The sequence below is a fragment of the Hemitrygon akajei genome, chromosome 4, assembly GCF_048418815.1.
Source record: "Hemitrygon akajei chromosome 4, sHemAka1.3, whole genome shotgun sequence".
In the NCBI taxonomy this organism is placed as follows: Eukaryota; Metazoa; Chordata; class Chondrichthyes; order Myliobatiformes; family Dasyatidae; genus Hemitrygon; species Hemitrygon akajei.
Window position 1 is genome coordinate 174,548,228 of NC_133127.1, and position 17,200 is coordinate 174,565,427.

Below are 17,200 nucleotides of genomic sequence, written 5' to 3' on the forward strand. Positions count from 1 at the left end.
GCCTTTAAGCACACGATACAGGGGAAGCATAAGTTCAGCAGCTCACGGAATGAAGCGGTGATAGAAATCCACCTTGCCTAAAAACTCCTGTCAGTTGTTAGTAGTGTGGGGCGGTGGGAAATTCATACTAGCGGCTACCTTTGGGAGGGGTTTCGCACCTTCTGTGGAGATGCGATGGCCGAGAAAGTCGATGGTTGACAATCTAAACTGGCATTTAACAGGGTTAATAATCAACCCATGTTGGCTTAGGTGCTCAGAAGGTGTACGGAAATGAGATACGTGTTCAGATTTGGATGCACTGGCGACAAGTATGTCATCCAGGTAAGCAAAAAGAAAATCTAAGTCTTTTAATACGGAGTCCATCAGCCATTGGAAAGTCTGTGCTACATTTTTCAGTCCAAGTGGCATGTGCAGAAACTCAAAGTGACAGCATTTTGCTCCCAAAACTCCAGCAGTTTCAAAGCGACTGTGTTGGCTGATATGTTCGATAACTCCAGAATCGTCCTAGAGCATTGGGGTCACCAATGTAGGTTTCTGCAAATAAAACAAAGTGAGGTGTTTTATGTTTAATGAAACCCGTAACGCATCTTATTGAACTCCAAAACTTAAACTTCAAAAGTGCGCTAAAAGCTTTTTACACAATGACATCATCATGTCACACCAGCCTCTTAAAGTGAAACCCCAACAATGTTGGTGGTTGTGAATTATGAACATTTCTCCCAATTACATTACCCTACACCATCATCCCCTCAAAACTCATTAGTAAACTCCAAGACCTGGGCCTTAAGACCCCTTGTGCAATTGGATGCTGGATTTCCTCACTTGTAGAGCCCAGTCAGTTCGGATTGGCAACAATGTGTCCTGCACGATCTTCATCAGCAGGGATGTGTGCTTAGCCCCCTGCTCTACTCGCTTTACACCTATAACCGTGTGGCTCAGTACAGCTCCAATGCCATGTTCAAGTTTGCTGATGACACCTCTGTTGTGGGCTGCACCAAAGGTGGTGATGAATCAGCATACAGGAGGTAAATTGAAAATTTGGCTGAGTGGTGTCATAACAACAAACTCTCACTCAATGTCTGCAAGACCAAGGAACTGACTGTAGACTTCAGGTGAGGGAAACCAGAGGTCCATGCGCCAGTACTCATCGGAGGATCAAAGCTGAAGAATATCAGTAACTTTACATTCCTGGATGTCACTATCACAGAGGACCTGTCCTGGGCCCATCATACACTGTAACGTAATTGCAAAGACAGCACGACAGCGCCTCTACTCCCTTAGGAGTCTGCGGAGTTTCAGCATGTCATCAAAAATCTTGACAAACTTCTATAGATGTTTAGTGGAAAGTTTGCTGACTGGATGCATTATGGCCTGGTATGAGAACACAAATAACTTTGAATGGAAAATCCTACAAAAGGTAATGGGTTCTCCCCAGTACATCATGGGTAAAGCCCTCCCAACCATTCAGCACATCTACATGAAACATTGTCGTAGAAAAGCAGCATCCATCATCAGAGATCCTCAAAACCCAGGCCATGCTCTTTCCTCACTGCTGCCGTCAGGTAGAAGGTACAAGAGCCTCAGGACTCACACCATCAGGTTCAAGGACACTTACTACTCCTCAACCATCAGGCTCTTGAACAAAACATGATAATTAGACTCCTTCGATTTCCGGTGCACTTAGCTACAGTAGCTGGTACTCTTTGGCTGGAACTTGCTGGTTAGTTGATTACATCTTAATGAAGCTAGAAAGAAGTGATATCATCTTGTTTGGGTTGACTGAGGGATACAGTCAGCATTAATCTTGATGGAATAACTATAGCACAGAAAATTAAAACAAGTGCAAGTTAAATCTTGGGGAGAAAATTAAGTGGCATCAAATACAATACAAGTAAAGTTTATGAAACGTTAGATATTTAATTATTAGCTTCTTTGATTCCTTCAAGAAAATTTCTGTTGTATCCTCATGTTTTTGTGTAAGCTGTTTTGTATTTTACAACACTGCCAAGTTTCTGCCTTTCTGCTTCATCTGGAGACAGTGATTCAGTTCAGCTTAATTCAGAAACATCAGCAGGGCCGAGCGTTAATTAACTTGCATGGTGAAAGTTGCCAAATGATACGAGTGGGTTGAAAAAGCGGGGGAGGAAGAAGATGGAACAAATACTGAGCATGTCCTTCTTCAGATTGTTATTCATGTCCATTTATGTCCTGGGCATCAAATAACGCATGAACCTATTGATGCACCATCAATAACTCTCTCTGAGACGTGAAGGCGAGATATCGGCTTTTATTGACTGGAAGAAGGAACAAGCAGTGGTTGACCACCATACTACATCCTGGAGACAGACAGGCCGGGCTTAGACCTCAATCGCCTTTATACAGGGGTCTGTGGGAGGAGCCACAGGAGCAGTCATCAGGGGGCGTGTCCAGACAGGTATATGTAGTTCACCACACCTATGACACAATGTTTCATATATGATAGAATTGGACAAGTCTTTGGGGAATTCTGACAGACCTTAGCAAATGGCAGTGAGAAAATTTCAAGAGGGGCATCCAGTTAAAACAGAGATGTGGAGAAATATATTTAGCCAGGGGATAGTGATCTGCCAACACAGATGCCTTGTGCAGGAAGGCACAGAGTCGACTGTACTTCCTAAGAAGGTTGGCGTCATTCAATGTCTGTAGTGAGATGCTGAAGATGTTCTATAGGTCAGTTGTGGAGAGCGCCCTCTTCTTTGTGGTGGCGTGTTGGGGAGGAAGCATTAAGAAGAGGGACGCCTCACGTCTTAATAAGCTGGTAAGGAAGGCGGGCTCTGTCGTGGGCAAAGTACTGGAGAGTTTAACATCGGTAGCTGAGCGAAGGGCGCTGAGTAGGCTACGGTCAATTATGGATAACTCTGAACATCCTCTACATAGCACCATCCAGAGACAGAGAAGCAGTTTCAGCGACAGGTTACTATCGATGCAATGCTCCTCAGACAGGATGAAGAGGTCAATACTCCCCAATGCCATTAGGCTTTACAATTCTACCGCCAGGACTTAAGAACTTTTTAAAAGCTATTATTAATGCTTTTTGAGATAGTGATTTAGATGCATATCATATTTTTTACTGAGTTAAGTATTGTATGTAATTAGTTTTGCTACAACAAGTGTATGGGACATTGGAAAAAAGTTGAATTTCCCCATGGGGATGAATAAAGTATCTATCTATCTATCTATCTATCTATCTATCTATCTATCTATCTATCTATCTATCTATCTATCTATCTATCTATCTATCTATCTATTACCACAGGCAGTTGTGGAGGCCAGGTCATTGGGTGTATTTAAGACAAAGCTTGATAGGTTCCTGATTGGCCACAGTATAAAAGGTTACTTGGAAAAGACTGTGGAGTGGGGATGAGGAGGGAAAAAAGAGAATCAGCTATGATTAAATGGCGGAGCAGACTCGATGGGCCATATGGCCTAATTTTACTCCTATGTCTTATGGTGTTATGGCGATGTAGCTTTAGAATTAGATATAGATTCTCCTGCAGTATTGGTGTCCTCAGTAAACTGGTGCCTCTAAGAGCATTGCTCTTTTGTGAGTTTTAGGAGATTATATATCGAGCCATGAAATCCTTTTCTTTTTGATGTGGTGATGCCTCATTTCCTTGCCACAGAGAGAACCTTCACAGAGCATCAAACACAAAATGCTTGAGGAACTCAGCACGTCAGGCAGCATCCATGGAGATGAATAAACGGTCAACGTTTCGAGACCTTTCTTCAAGATGGGAAAGGAAGGGGAAAGAAGCCAGGTTAAGAGGGTGAGGGGAGAGGAAGAGATAAACTAGAAGGTGAAAGGTGGAGGAGGGAGAATGAACTGAGAAACTGGGAGGTGATCGGTGGGAAAGGTAAATGGCTGAAGAAGAGAGAATATGATAGGAGAGGAGAGAGGACCATGGGAGAAAGGGAAGGAAGAGGGGCACCAGAGGGAGGTGGTAGGCAAGTGAGGAGAAGAGAATGGGTAAGAGGGGAGCTAGACTGGGGGGGGGGGGATGGAAGAAGAGGGAAGGGGCTGTGGGGAGAAATTACTGGAAGATAGCAAAATCAATGTTCATGCCATCAGCTTGGAGGCTACCAAGACAGACAAGATTAACGTGAAGGTTCCAAATGGCAGATTGGAGAGATGTCTCTATCAAAGATGTAAGGCGCTCCTCCCCTCCTCTAGCCTGCAGGTAACTCTTCGGTGAGATGCAGCACCTGCCTAGCACCACCCTACCCACACCACTCCCCAACCACCGATCAGGGTCACGAGAAGTCATGGGAGCAGGTGGTGGAGGGCCGTGTGAGCAGCTGGTGCATATCACGTCCTGGTTGTGTGATCATTGATACCAGGCAGACAGCCTCTGAAGAGTATTAATACTGTCTTGTAAAAACACTGCCCAGTTGAAGACAATGGCAAATGATGTCTGCGGAAAAATTTGCCAAGAACAATTATGGTCGTGGAAAGACCATAATCATCTACGACATACAACACGGCACATAATGATGATGGTGAATGTGAAACAGGGATGAGCAAGATCAGAAATCTATAAGTAATTCCCATGTTATCCTTTGAGCCACTGATACAGTGGCAATGTTGTTGCAGCTATAAATACTGTCAAGTATATCCTCCTTTCTGCTGCATGCCAACCTTCACTTAAAAAAATGCATTCAAGTACAAGCAAATAGCGGAGAGCACTGACTTTATGTTGTGGAAGGTAAGCAGTTTCGGTCACCATGGTCAGGGGTGAAAATTGTCTTTGCGGGATTTCGTAAATTTTGCATGCACACATGCCCTTGTTATTTCAATATGATACGTCGACATAAGTGTACACAGGTGTTACGCCAGGGCATAATTAAATCAGTGATTGTGATATTGGATTACCCGAGAGTCAGTAATAAGAAAAATAGCTGCAGGTTGCCATCTCATGCAAGGAGATGTCAGGAACATAATATATTGAATGCGGTGAAAACTAAAAGAGCTTAAATTAAAGCCTCTAATGCTATTATCTCCATCACTTAAATGTTCTGTGCCCTGTGGTAGCCACCAATCATAGTTATACCATTCAGTTTTATCTTTTCAAATTAAACTCTAATAGTATTGTTTGTAACATACTACAGCTTGGTAATATAACTAAATGTGAATTTCCATATTGGGGATGGTAAGGAAGGGGAACAAAGAGTAACAAAATCGATTACTAAATTCATGGCAGAAGTAGCAACAACTTACATTTTTATTGTAAAATAGATCCCAGCATTTCACCGGCGTACTGTCAGGTTTCAGAGCAGATGCACAGGGACTATAGACTACTGTCGATAAAGTGGCTATGCTGCCAGTCCTAGCAGAAGGGTCAGTAAATTGTTTGCTATGTTTGGCAGGAGGGAGATAATTGGCAGATGAGATGAAAGTAAAGATTGCACTGGAAATGGCTGTTAGGTGGAACAAAATGGAGAAACAAGTTATGAGTTGGGGGGAGCGTGTAAAGTGAGACAGAGGCCAGGTGCAACACTAAGAGAATAATTGGGGCTGTTTGGGTGAGACATCATATTTTGGGTCCAGGATCCATCATAGAACATAGAACTTAACAGAACAGGAACAAATGCTTTGACCCACAGTGTTGTGTCAAACTAATTAAGTTAGTAATCAAATGGCTGACTGAACTAATCCTTTCTGTGTACACAATGCCCATTTCCTTCCATTTTCCTGCACAGTCATGTGCCCATCTTTAGACGACCTTGAAAATGATTCATGCGGTCCTCTGCACACCTCAGAGCGTAAGTGTTCTGCAGTATTGGGCTTTGATGTGATGTGAACTCAGTTGGCTAAGTAACACCAAGTGCCCGGTGTGATTTTTTTTCTGGGTCTGAAATAACCATCGTTAAGAATCTTGTCAAAATGAAAGACCATTTGCATTATGCATCTTAGAGCTAGAAAAATTACTAATTTTTGTAGTGGCTGTAAGTTTTGTTTTGCACTCAATACAGCACATTAATCTGACTGGTGACAGAAAATTGATCCATGCACTTTTAAGAATCCATCACATTGGTATATCCAGTTACAAGTTGGCAGAAATGCATAAATTTTATGGAAAATGGGCAAACAAAACATATTATTGCCAAATTACACAATATATAACAAAATAAAAATTAATAATTTTCATTACTTCAATAAATCTATCCTATTTAAATATAAATTTTCTTCTTTATAAAGAAACAAGCATAAGAGTTTTTTCTAAGCAAAATTTTGCATCCGAAGCAATTTGGTTGTCTCACTAATATTTCAGGCAAAAGCACAAATGTATCTATAGTAAACAAAATTTTCTGTCTCAATTTAATGTAAATTCTCCTTTCAATTTATCATTCTTTATTGTTCCAGTTTTTTTTATCCCAAAGGGATTTCGTGAACTGCACTGAACCCGGAACGTCGGTTCTGAGTCTTTGACGCTGTTGGGGGAGATTTCAGAGCGGGTTTCCGGTAGAAGTTCGGCCGCGTACAGTAATTTTGTCCGAGATATCTGCAGCATGAGTCCTTTTCTCAACAAGGTGATTATATTCTAACAGAAATTTATTGTTTTACGTGAAAAGGACGGCTCTGTACGGTTGCGTGTGAATGGATTATTAAATATCCATCCTAGAGAAGGCGCGGAATAAGTCTGACTGAGTGGTGGGTCTAGGGGCAAGGGGTTGGTTATTAAAATAATGCTTTTCTGAACAACTTCTGTAAATGATCCTGAACGGCTGGCATTGTACTCCTATTTATGTATACAAAAATTCTAAGATCAGAGGTTGTGGATTCAAATCCTACTGCAGAGTCTTGAGCAACCAAGTTCAGATTACTTCCAGTGTAATGCTGAGGGAGTGTCACTGTTGGGTCAGGTAGTACATCAGGGTGAAATCTGTCTTCGTTGTCACAAACAAAGGCACTGGCATTTTTGAAGGATGGAGGAATAATTTGTGATGTTCTGGCTAATACTTAATACCTCATTCAATTTTACTAAACCTGGTCATTGTCATATTGGCACTTGTGGGAACTTATTTGTTCAAAAGTACTTAATTGGATGCAGACTTTAGGATTACTGAAAGGATTGTAGAAGATGCTATACAAAGGTAAAACTTTGTAAAGGTAGGAATGAAGTGATGCTCACTGGAGGTTCTGCGATTGTAGCCTTTTCCCATAAAATAATCGTCCAGACTTTAACCTGATGGTTACACGTAATGTCTACTTTGGTATTGATGAAAGTATACCGTATTGAACACAAGCAAACTTAAATCATGCCTTGTTTATATATTTGATATTTCTAGACACCTCATCAGAAATATTATGTAGGGTGGTATTTTAGTTTTCACATCAAACCAGAATGAGCATGCCTTATTTTTAATGTGTGAGATAAAATAACACCAGAAGATATAGGAGCAAAATTAGGCCATTTGGTCCATCGTGTCTGCTCCACCATTTCATCATGGTTGATCCATTTCCTTTTCAGCCTCAACCTCCTGCCTTCTCCCCGTAACATTTCATGCCCTGACTAATCAAGAATCTATCAACCTCGCCTTACATATATCCAATGACTTGGCCTCCCCAGCCATCTGTGGCAACAAGTTCCACAGATTCACTACTCTCTGACTAAAGAAGTTCCTCCTCATCTCATTTCTAAATTAATGCCCCTATTCTGGAATAGTTCACAAGGCGCAGGATAGATATGTCCCACAGCGGAAGAAGTTCTCAAATGGCAGGGGTAGGCAACTGTGGATGACAAAGGAAGTTAAGGGCTGCATAAAGGCCAAGGAAAGGGCATATAAGGTAGCAAAAGTGAGTGGGAAGTTGGGTGATTGGGTGGCTTTTAAAATCCCAACAAAAGGCAACTAAAAAAGCTATAAGATGAACTATGAGGGCAGACTAGCCAATAATATAAAGCAGGATACCAAAAGTTCTTCCGGTTTTATAAGGCGTAAAAGGGAGGTTGATATTGGACCACTGGAAAATGATGCTGGTGAAGTAGTAATGGGGGACAAAGAAATGGCAGATGAACTTAATGGGTACTTTACATCTGTCTTCACTGTGGAAGACACTAGCAGTGTACCAGGGATCTGTGAGTGCCATTGCTATTACAAAGGAAAAAAGTGCTAGGCAGTCTCAAAGGTCTTAAGGTGAATAAGTCACCTGGGCCAGATGGACTACATCCCAGAGTCCTGAGAGAGGTTGCTGAAGAGATAATAGATGCATTGGTCATGATCGTTCAAGAATCACTTGATTTTGGCATGGTCCTGGGGGGCTGGAAGATTGCAAATTTCACACCACTCTTTAAGAAAGGAGGAAGGCAAAACAAAAGAAATTGTAGGCCAGTTAGTATAACCTCAGTGGTTGGGAAAGTGTTGGAGTCTATTAAGGATGAGGTTTCGAGGTACTTGGAGACTAATGATAAAATAAGTCAAAGTATGGTTTCTGCCAAAGGAAATCTTGCCTGACAAATCTGTTAGAGTCCTTAGAGGAAGTAACAAGCAGGGCAGACAAAGGAGAGGCAGTGGGTGTCATTTACTTGGATTTTCAGAAGGCGTTTGATAAGGTGCTACACGTGAGGCTGCTTAACAAGATAAAATCCTATAGCGTTACAGGAAAGATACTGGCATGCAGCAGAATGGCTGACAGTGAGTGGGAATAAAACGGGACTTTTCTGATTGGCTGCCAGTGACTAGTGGTGTACCTCATGGGTCAGTATTGCAACTGCTGCTTTTCACATTGCTTGTCAATAATTGAGATAATGGAATTGATGGTTTTGTGGCAAAGTTTGCAGATGATACGAAAATAGGTGAAGGGGTAGGTAGTGCTGAGGAAGCAATGTGATTGCAGCAGGACTTAGACAAATTGAAAAATTGGGCAAAAAAGTGGCAGATGGAATACGGTGTTGGGAAATGTATCATAATGCACCTTGGTAAAAGGAACAATAGTGCAGACTATTATCTAAATGGGGAGAAGGTTGGAACATCAGAGCTGCAGAGGGACTTAGGAGTCCTTGTGCAAGACTCCCAGAAGGTTACTTTATAGGTTGAGTCTGTGGTAAAGAAGGCAAATGCAATGTCGGCATTTATTTCAAGGGGAATAGAATGTAAAAGCAAGGAGTTAATGCTGAGTTAATGAGACACCAGTCAGGCCACACTTGGGAGTATTATCAACAGTTTTGGGCCACATATCTCAGAAAGGATGTTGGCATTGGAGAGAGTCCAGAGGAGGTTCATGAGGATGATTCTGGGAATGAAGGGGTTAACAAATGAGCGTTTGGCAGCTTTGGGCTTACAGTCACTGGACTGGAAGAATACGGGGGGGATCTCATTGAAACGTACTGAATGTTGAAAGGACTAGATAGGGCAGATGTGGAGAGGATGTTTCCTATGATGGGGGTATCTAGAACTAGAGGGCACAGCCTGAAAATTGAGGGGCGACCCTTTAGAACAGAGGAAAGGAGGAATGCTCTGCCACAGACGGCCGTGGAGGCCAAGTCCATGCGCATATTTAAGGCGGAAGTTGATCATTTCCTGATCGGTCAGGGCATCAAAGGATATGGCGAGAAGGCAGGTGTGTGGGGTTGAGTGAGATCCAGGATCAGAGCAGGCTCGATGGGCTGAATGGCCTAATTCTGCCCCTATGCCTTATGGACCTATGGTCCTATTCTGAGGTAGTTTCCTCAGATCTTAGACTCCCCCACCATAGGAAACATACTCTCCTAATCTACTCCATCAAGGCCTTTCAACATTCGATATAGTTCAGTGAGATTCCCCATTCCCACCCCCTCATCATTCTTCTGAATTCCAGTGAGTATAGGCCTGGAAACGCCAAACACTACTCATATGATAAGCCTTTCAATCCCCGAATAATTTTTGTGAACCTCCTCTGAACCTTACCAAAGTCAGCACATCGTTTCTTGCTTTTAAATTCTAGTTCTCTTGAAATGTTTGCGAACATTGCATTTGCCTTCCACAGCATCGACTCAACCTGCAAATTATCCTTCAGGGAATCCTGCACGAGGATTCTCAAATCTCTTTGCACCTCAGATTTTTGAATTTTCTCTCCACTTAGAAATTACTCTACGCTTTAATTTTGTTTATTTCAAAGTATATGACCATACATTTCCTGACGCAACATTCCATCTGCCACAGCTTTGCCCATTCTAATCTGCCTAAGTTCTTCTGTGGCCTCTCTGCTTCCAGCACACTACCTGCCCCTCCACCAATCCTTGTATTGCGCACAAACTTGGCCACAAAGCCGTGAATTCCATCACCCAAATCATTGACGTATAACATAAAAAGCAGTTCCAACACAGACCCCATTGAGCACCACTAATCACCAGCAACCAACCAAAAAAGGCTCTCTATATTCCCACTCTTTGCCTTCAGCCAATCAGCTGATGCTCTGTCCATGTTTTCCTGTAATACCATGGGCTCATGTCTTGTTAAGCAGCCTCATGTGTGGCCACCTGTCAAAATCCAAATATACAACATCCACTGATCCTCCTTTGTCTGTCCTGCTTTTTATTTCTTCAAAGAATTCCAACCAATTAGTCAAACAAGATTTTCTCTTAAGGAAACCATGCTGACCATGGCCTGTTTTATCATGTGTCTCCAAGTACCCTGAACCCACGTTCTTAACAATCGACTCCTACATCTTACCAACCACTGAGGTCAGACTAACTGGCCTACATTTTCCTTTCTTCTACCTTTCTCCCTTCTTGAAGAGTGGAGTGACATTTGCAATTTTCCAGTCCTCTGGAATCATGCCAGAATCCGTTGATTTTGTTTCAAAGATCTTTACTAATGCCTCCACAATCTTATCTACGTTCAGATGTTTCAGTTTTCCAAGCACTTTCTCCCTAATAATGCCAACTTGACACACTCCTGCCCCCGATATACTCAAACTTCCAGCATACTATTACTGCCTCTTCAGTGATGACTGATTCAAAATATTTATTCATTTCATCTACTATTTCTTTGTCCACTATTACTACCTCTCCAGTAACATTTTCCAGCAGTCTGCTCTCACTTCTCTTTTACACTTCATATATCTGAAGAAACTTTTTGTTTCCTCTTTAATATTATTGGCTAGCTTAGCTTCATATTCCAACTTTTCCTTTATGACATTTTTAGTTGCCTTCTGTTGGTTTTTAAGAGCATCCCTATCCTCTAACTCCTCACTAATTTTTGCTGTATTATGTGCTCGCTCTTTGGCTTTAATGTTGACTTTAACTTCTCTTGTCTGCCACGTTGCATCATCCTGCCTTTAGAATACTTCTTCCTCTTTGGGGTGTGTATATCCCGTGCCTTCCAAATTGCTCCCAGAAACTCCAGTCATTGCTGCTCTTCTGGTGTTCCCTTCTAATCAATTTTAGCCAGCTCCTCTCTCATATCTCTGTAATTCCCTTTACTCAGCTGTAATACTGTTACATCTGACTTTAGCTTCTCCTTCTCAAATTGCAGGATGAATTCTGTCATATTATGACCACTGGCCCATAAGGGTTCCCTTACTTTGAACTCTCTAATCAATTCTGTTTCATTGCACAACACCCAATCCAGGATAGCTGATCCCCTAGTGGACTCAACCATGAGCTGCTCTAAAAAGCCATCTCATAGGCATTCTACCAATTCCCCCTCTTGGAATCCAGCACCAACCTGATTTTCCAAATCTACCTGCCTATTGAGCATGACTATTGTAACATTGCCTTTTTGACATGCATTTTCTATCTCCCACTGTAATTGTAGACCACATCTTTGCTACTGTTTGGAGATCTGTATATATCTCACATCAGAATCTTTTTCCCTTGCAGTTCCCTAACTACCCACAACGATTCCAAACCTTCTGATCTTATGTCACCCCTTTCTAATGATTTAATTTCATTGTTTACCAACAGAGCCATCTCACCCCTTCTGCCTACCTGCCTGTCCTTTGGATACAATATGTATCCTTGGACATTATGCTCCCAGCTATAATCTTTTTACAGCCCTGATTCAGTAGTGCCCACAACATCAAGCATGACAATCTGTACCTGTGCTACATGTTCATCTACCTTATTCCATGTACTGCGTGCATTCAAATATTACGCCTTTAGTCCTGTATTCACTCAACTTAGTCCCCTTATGCATTGCAACTCATCCCATTGACTGTCGGCCCTTATAGTTTACTTCATGCATATAAAAACTTTTCGAATATCCGGTTTTTCAAAGATGCTTAATTTGTATGATGGCTCCAAATTTACATTGAAGTGGGGTTACATGTTAGGAAACAAGGATTTCTGATCTGTGTTGGGAAGTATGTAGGAGACCCTACAATGGGCTACCGTTCCTAATAATTTGGTTTGGGAAATTCAGCAGGATTTCTGTTCTACTCTCTGTCACTTACTCTGCTAGTAGTTTGTGTTGTTGCATGCTAAAACTGAATATAGAAATGCATGTGAATAATGGTAATTTGATTGAACTACTGGGGTGACTGCAACCATGGATCTATACCCAAGAATTAATGTCTTGTGAAGAAGTGAAAAGTAAACAACTTGCTATTCATTCATTCATTCATTCATTCATTCATTTATTTATTTATTTGGTAGTTTAGAGATACAGCACGGAGCAGACCCAATGAGCTGTGCCGCCCAGCAACCCACCTATTTAACCCTACCCTATTCGCAGGACAATTTATAATGACCAATTAGCCTGCTAGTGGGTGTGTCTTTGGACTGTGGGAGGAAACCCACATGGTCAGCGCCGGAACTGAACTCCCATACCCCAGGCTGTAATCTGCATTGTGCTAACTGCTGTGTTACCGTGGCAACCCATTTCATAAAAAAAATTTCTTCATTTCAGTTAATGATGACTAGTTAATTAATTTTAATGAATGTAGTTAGTATCATATTGATAAGACAGATAAAGATTTAAGAGAGTAACAGACTCTTATGACTATTGACATGGACCAGTTGGGCTGAAAGACCTGTTTCCATGTTGTATGTCTCGATAACATGGAGATGTTTTCACTGGGAGATGTAGTTACAAAATTAGGGCAAGTCATTTAAAGCTATGATGCAGAGAAATTTCTTTCCTCATAGGATAGTGAATCTGGAATTTTTTGCCTCTTAGGGCAAAAGTTTTTTGCTTCTTAGGCTAAATCATTAGATATATTTGAGAAAGGGAGGGAAATCTATTGAAATTTTGAGGAATTGAGGACCTTGGAGATAGGAAGTGAGACTAAGATAGATCAGCCGTTATCTTATTGATTGGCAAGCAAGGCTTGGCGGGCTTGGTGGCCGACTGCCGCTCCCATTTTCCTATGTTCTTGTATATTGAATGCATTTCTTATCAAATATTCTCTCATCTTGTTTTTAGGTCCTGTGCTTAAGAAATTCAGTCCTCTTGAAACAAGCTGCTGCTACAGTTGTCAGGTAGGGCAGTTTACATTGCATGGCGAATACATCTCATATTGTGTGTCAAAAGCAGGAAATTGGGATTAGCTGGGTGGGCATCATGGTTAATATTGACTTATTGGGCCAGGGCTTGTATCTGTGTTGCTTAGCTCTATGACTCCACGACGCATGCTGTGAAAACACTGTTTATTAACTTGTTCTTAAATTGTGCCATGATATGCTTCAACCAAACTTTACTTTATATAAAAAAACTTGTGTGCTCTGTTAGGCAAACATATTGAAATGTGATAAGTGGTCTTTTAAGCTCCTTGAACACCATTCAGAAAAATCATGGTTGATCTATTGTAATCTTACTCTCTTACCATATCCCTCAATTACCTGAATGTCATAAATTTTATCCAAGGTCTTTTTTGAAATATTAAACAACTGAGTCCACACAGTCTTCTGGGCTAGGAAACTCCAAAGCTTCACAACTCTAAATAGCTCCTCGTCTCTGGCGTAAATTCTCAATTTTGGGACAATGGTGTCTGACTTGAATATTCCCCAATACAAAATTGAAAGGATAATGTAAATAAGGTCCATCCTATATGCTTATCACTGAAAATTGCAAAGAAACAGTAAGATCTAATTTGCATCTTACCTAGTTCTTTGTCAGCTAAGTTATGCAAAAGCTGCATGCAATTGTTGTTTGACTGAATTTAGGGCATAAGGATGCTGGATACATTCAGCAGGTCAGGCAGCATCTGTGGAAATGGGAATAGATTTAATGTTTGTGGTTGAAGACCCTTCATCACACCTATCAGATTTCTAGCATCTGTAGTGTTTTTTAAATCTAATCCAAGATTTGTGAGAACAAGTGGGCATAAGGACATGAGAATGTAGAGCACAAGTTATAACTGATGAAAGGAACAATTAGGCCAGATAACAGGAGGAACTGCAAGCAATAAATCTTCTTTAAGATGGAGTAGCTTTTGATAGTTGGCTGAATAATTGTAATTTATTCCTTATTCTAAATAGAAGGGTTAATGTGCGTAACTTCTGATGATATATGGTACATTCTATCATTACTGAATACCCTGGCACCTACTGGTGATGTATGCTTGTGATACCAGCTGCTGTATTTTTGGAACCATTAAAGCCTTCCTTTTATAAAAGCAGAAAATGCTTGAAATACTTAGCAGGTTGGACAGCATCGGAGAAGAGAGAAACGATGAAAGGTCACAAAGCTGAAGCATTAAATATGTTCTTCCTTATAAACCCATTAAACATTTTTGGTATTTATTTCAGTTTTTTTACTATCCAAGCTTTTTGGCTTGTAACCATATTTTTGTATTTGAAAAGCAAAAGGAAAAACAGCTGAGCCTGGAAATCTGAAATTTAAAGAGAGAATTATGATATTTTGGACAGTTCTGAAACATTCTACAAAGGCAGGTTATCTGAAACTTTTGACAGTGTGAAGTCCTGAGGGCTGTACACACCTGGTCAGAGTTCTTTGATCTCATGTTAGGTTTGGATGGAACTGTGTAAGAGGCAAAAAGGAAAAGAGAGCAAAGTGAGAGGGAACTGGAGAATTTGGGGATCACTCGTGCAAAGTGAAGGGATATAATCTGCAAAGGTTAGTCAATATGTGCTTGATTTCCTCAATGTATACGGAATGTACTCAGCTGTATTTGCTGGAGTTTAGAAGAATGAGGTGAGGATCTCAATGAAACTTACTGAATATTGAAAGGCCTAGATAGAGCGGGCATGGAGAGGATGTTTGCAATAGTCGATGAATCTAGTATGAGAGGGCACAACCTTAATTTACAAAGACATCCCTTTAGAAAACAGATGTGGAAGAATTTTAGCCAGAGGGACATCAATTTGTGGAATTCATTGATACAGAGGGCTGTGGAAACCAAGTCATTGGGTATATTTAAAGTGGAGGTTGATAGGTTCATGATTAGTAAGGACATCAAAGGTTATGGGGTAAAGGCAGGAGAATGGGGTTGAGAAGGATAATAAGTCAGCTGTGGTGAAATAATGGAGAAGGCTTAATGGGCTGAATGACCTAATTTTACTCCTTTGTCTTACGGTAAAGGAGATGCACTGTGAGCAATACAATACACTAAATTAAAAAAAAATAGTCTAGAAAAATAGAAAAATTAAAACAAAACTGCTTCTCATTTTTCTGGATTGTGGGGAGGAAAGAGCAGGTATTGCAACAAGAAAGAAGGAACGAAGGCATCATTCAAGGTTAAGGTTAACCAAAGATGGTGTCAAACTTCAGGAAAAACTACACAATTGTATGAAAGATAGATAGCAGAGATTGGACAATGTATTGAAAACAAGAATGATTATAAGATTAATAGGAAGGGGAATATATTAGTATAAAAATAAAACTAGCCAGGAAAGTAAGCGACAAATATACTTTCTATATTTAATAACATTATTGATACTGAGTCTAAGGAATTAATCCTGGAAAATGAGATGGCCGATGTACTTGGAGGTATTTTGCATCAGTGTTCTGTATAGAAGGAATATGCAGCATTTCATGCATTTTTAATCTTTTTGGGTTCAATCCTGACCTTTGATGCTAGATGAAGTTAGCATGTTCTTCCTTTGATATTGTGGGTACCTGTCTGTTCCAGTTTCCTCCTACATCCCAAAGATGTGATGGTAAGTTAATTGGCTACTGTAGATGACTCCTATTGCAAGTAAGTAGCAAAATAATTAAGGTTAAGTGATGGACATGTGAGAGATGATAAATTCTAGGGCTTTGTGGAAATAAGGAGAATTGGACAGATGTGATTGCTCTGATGGTAGCTGGAATGCATCTAGTGGGTCAAATGCCTCGTGTTGTAATAAGTAAGCATTGGATGTTCTGGTGGGGGATATTGTAATCTTCTGAGTTTAATGCATTTGATATTTTCAAATAATCAGTCTTTCTAAATTGTATTAGTACTGACCAATTCTGATGAAAGCTCATCAATTTGTAATGTTAACTTTGTTTCCTGTCTTTCTGTGGATGCTGCTTAACTTCCTGCATGTTACCAGCATTCCATTTCATTTCAGATTTCTTGTAACTGAAGAATTTTATATTTCATAGTTCATTTCTCATTACCTCCTAAAATTATCTTATTTACAACAGATCAACATCAGTGAACAAGGCTTCAACATCCTCTCTGAGACAGCACCAACATAATTTCCCATGAATGCACATTACCCATGTTCTTTCTACCAAGCTCCTTCACTGAAGCTTAAAATATGTTTAATGCTAAATTCTAGTTCAGATGAATGATCATCAACCTAGAGTATTTAATTCTTTTTCTCTCTCCACAGATCTCCATTTCCAGCACTTTCTGTGTTTATTTATAATTTCAAATTACTTGCATCTGTTGGAGATTTGAACCTCACAAAATAATTTGTTAAATGGAAGTACTGTAATTTTCAAATTACAAATGAACTGCATCTTTGCAGGATAAATTGACTTTTCAATTTTCTTTTCTTTTTCAGGTTAACATCTTTACAGACTCCTCTGTCATTATCAGGTTAGAGAGATTTTATTTCCATTATAAAAAATATTATCTTGCTGAAAGAATTTGAGAAATAGTTCAAGCCAAATGGCCTCAGGGCAAATTCTGCCAGTTACTGCTTTATCCCATATCTCGTTTTCACATTCCTCCTTGATTTTCAGATAATGACCCTTAAGATTTTTAATTTTCCATGTGTAGTTGTCAGTGGTCATTTGTAATTACCCTTGAGAGGTTGCTGGTAGATCAACCTTTTGACCTGCTGCTGTC

The 17,200-nt window shown here is 40.4% G+C and overlaps 2 protein-coding genes across 2 annotated transcripts in view; both read left to right on the top strand.

Moving 5' to 3' along the window:
- The window catches only part of LOC140726964 (proteasomal ATPase-associated factor 1-like), a 474,892-nt gene that overhangs the window by 373,929 nt on the left and 83,763 nt on the right, over positions 1–17,200 (top strand). The window lies entirely within an intron of this gene.
- mrpl48 (mitochondrial ribosomal protein L48) overlaps positions 6,450–17,200 on the top strand; it is a 45,253-nt gene continuing 34,502 nt past the window's right edge. The window contains exons 1-3 of the mRNA XM_073044017.1: positions 6,450–6,567; positions 13,381–13,436; positions 16,914–16,948. Of these exons, the coding sequence (XP_072900118.1) occupies positions 6,547–6,567; positions 13,381–13,436; positions 16,914–16,948 (112 nt within the window). The 5' untranslated portion in view covers positions 6,450–6,546. The remainder of the gene's footprint in view (positions 6,568–13,380; positions 13,437–16,913; positions 16,949–17,200) is intronic.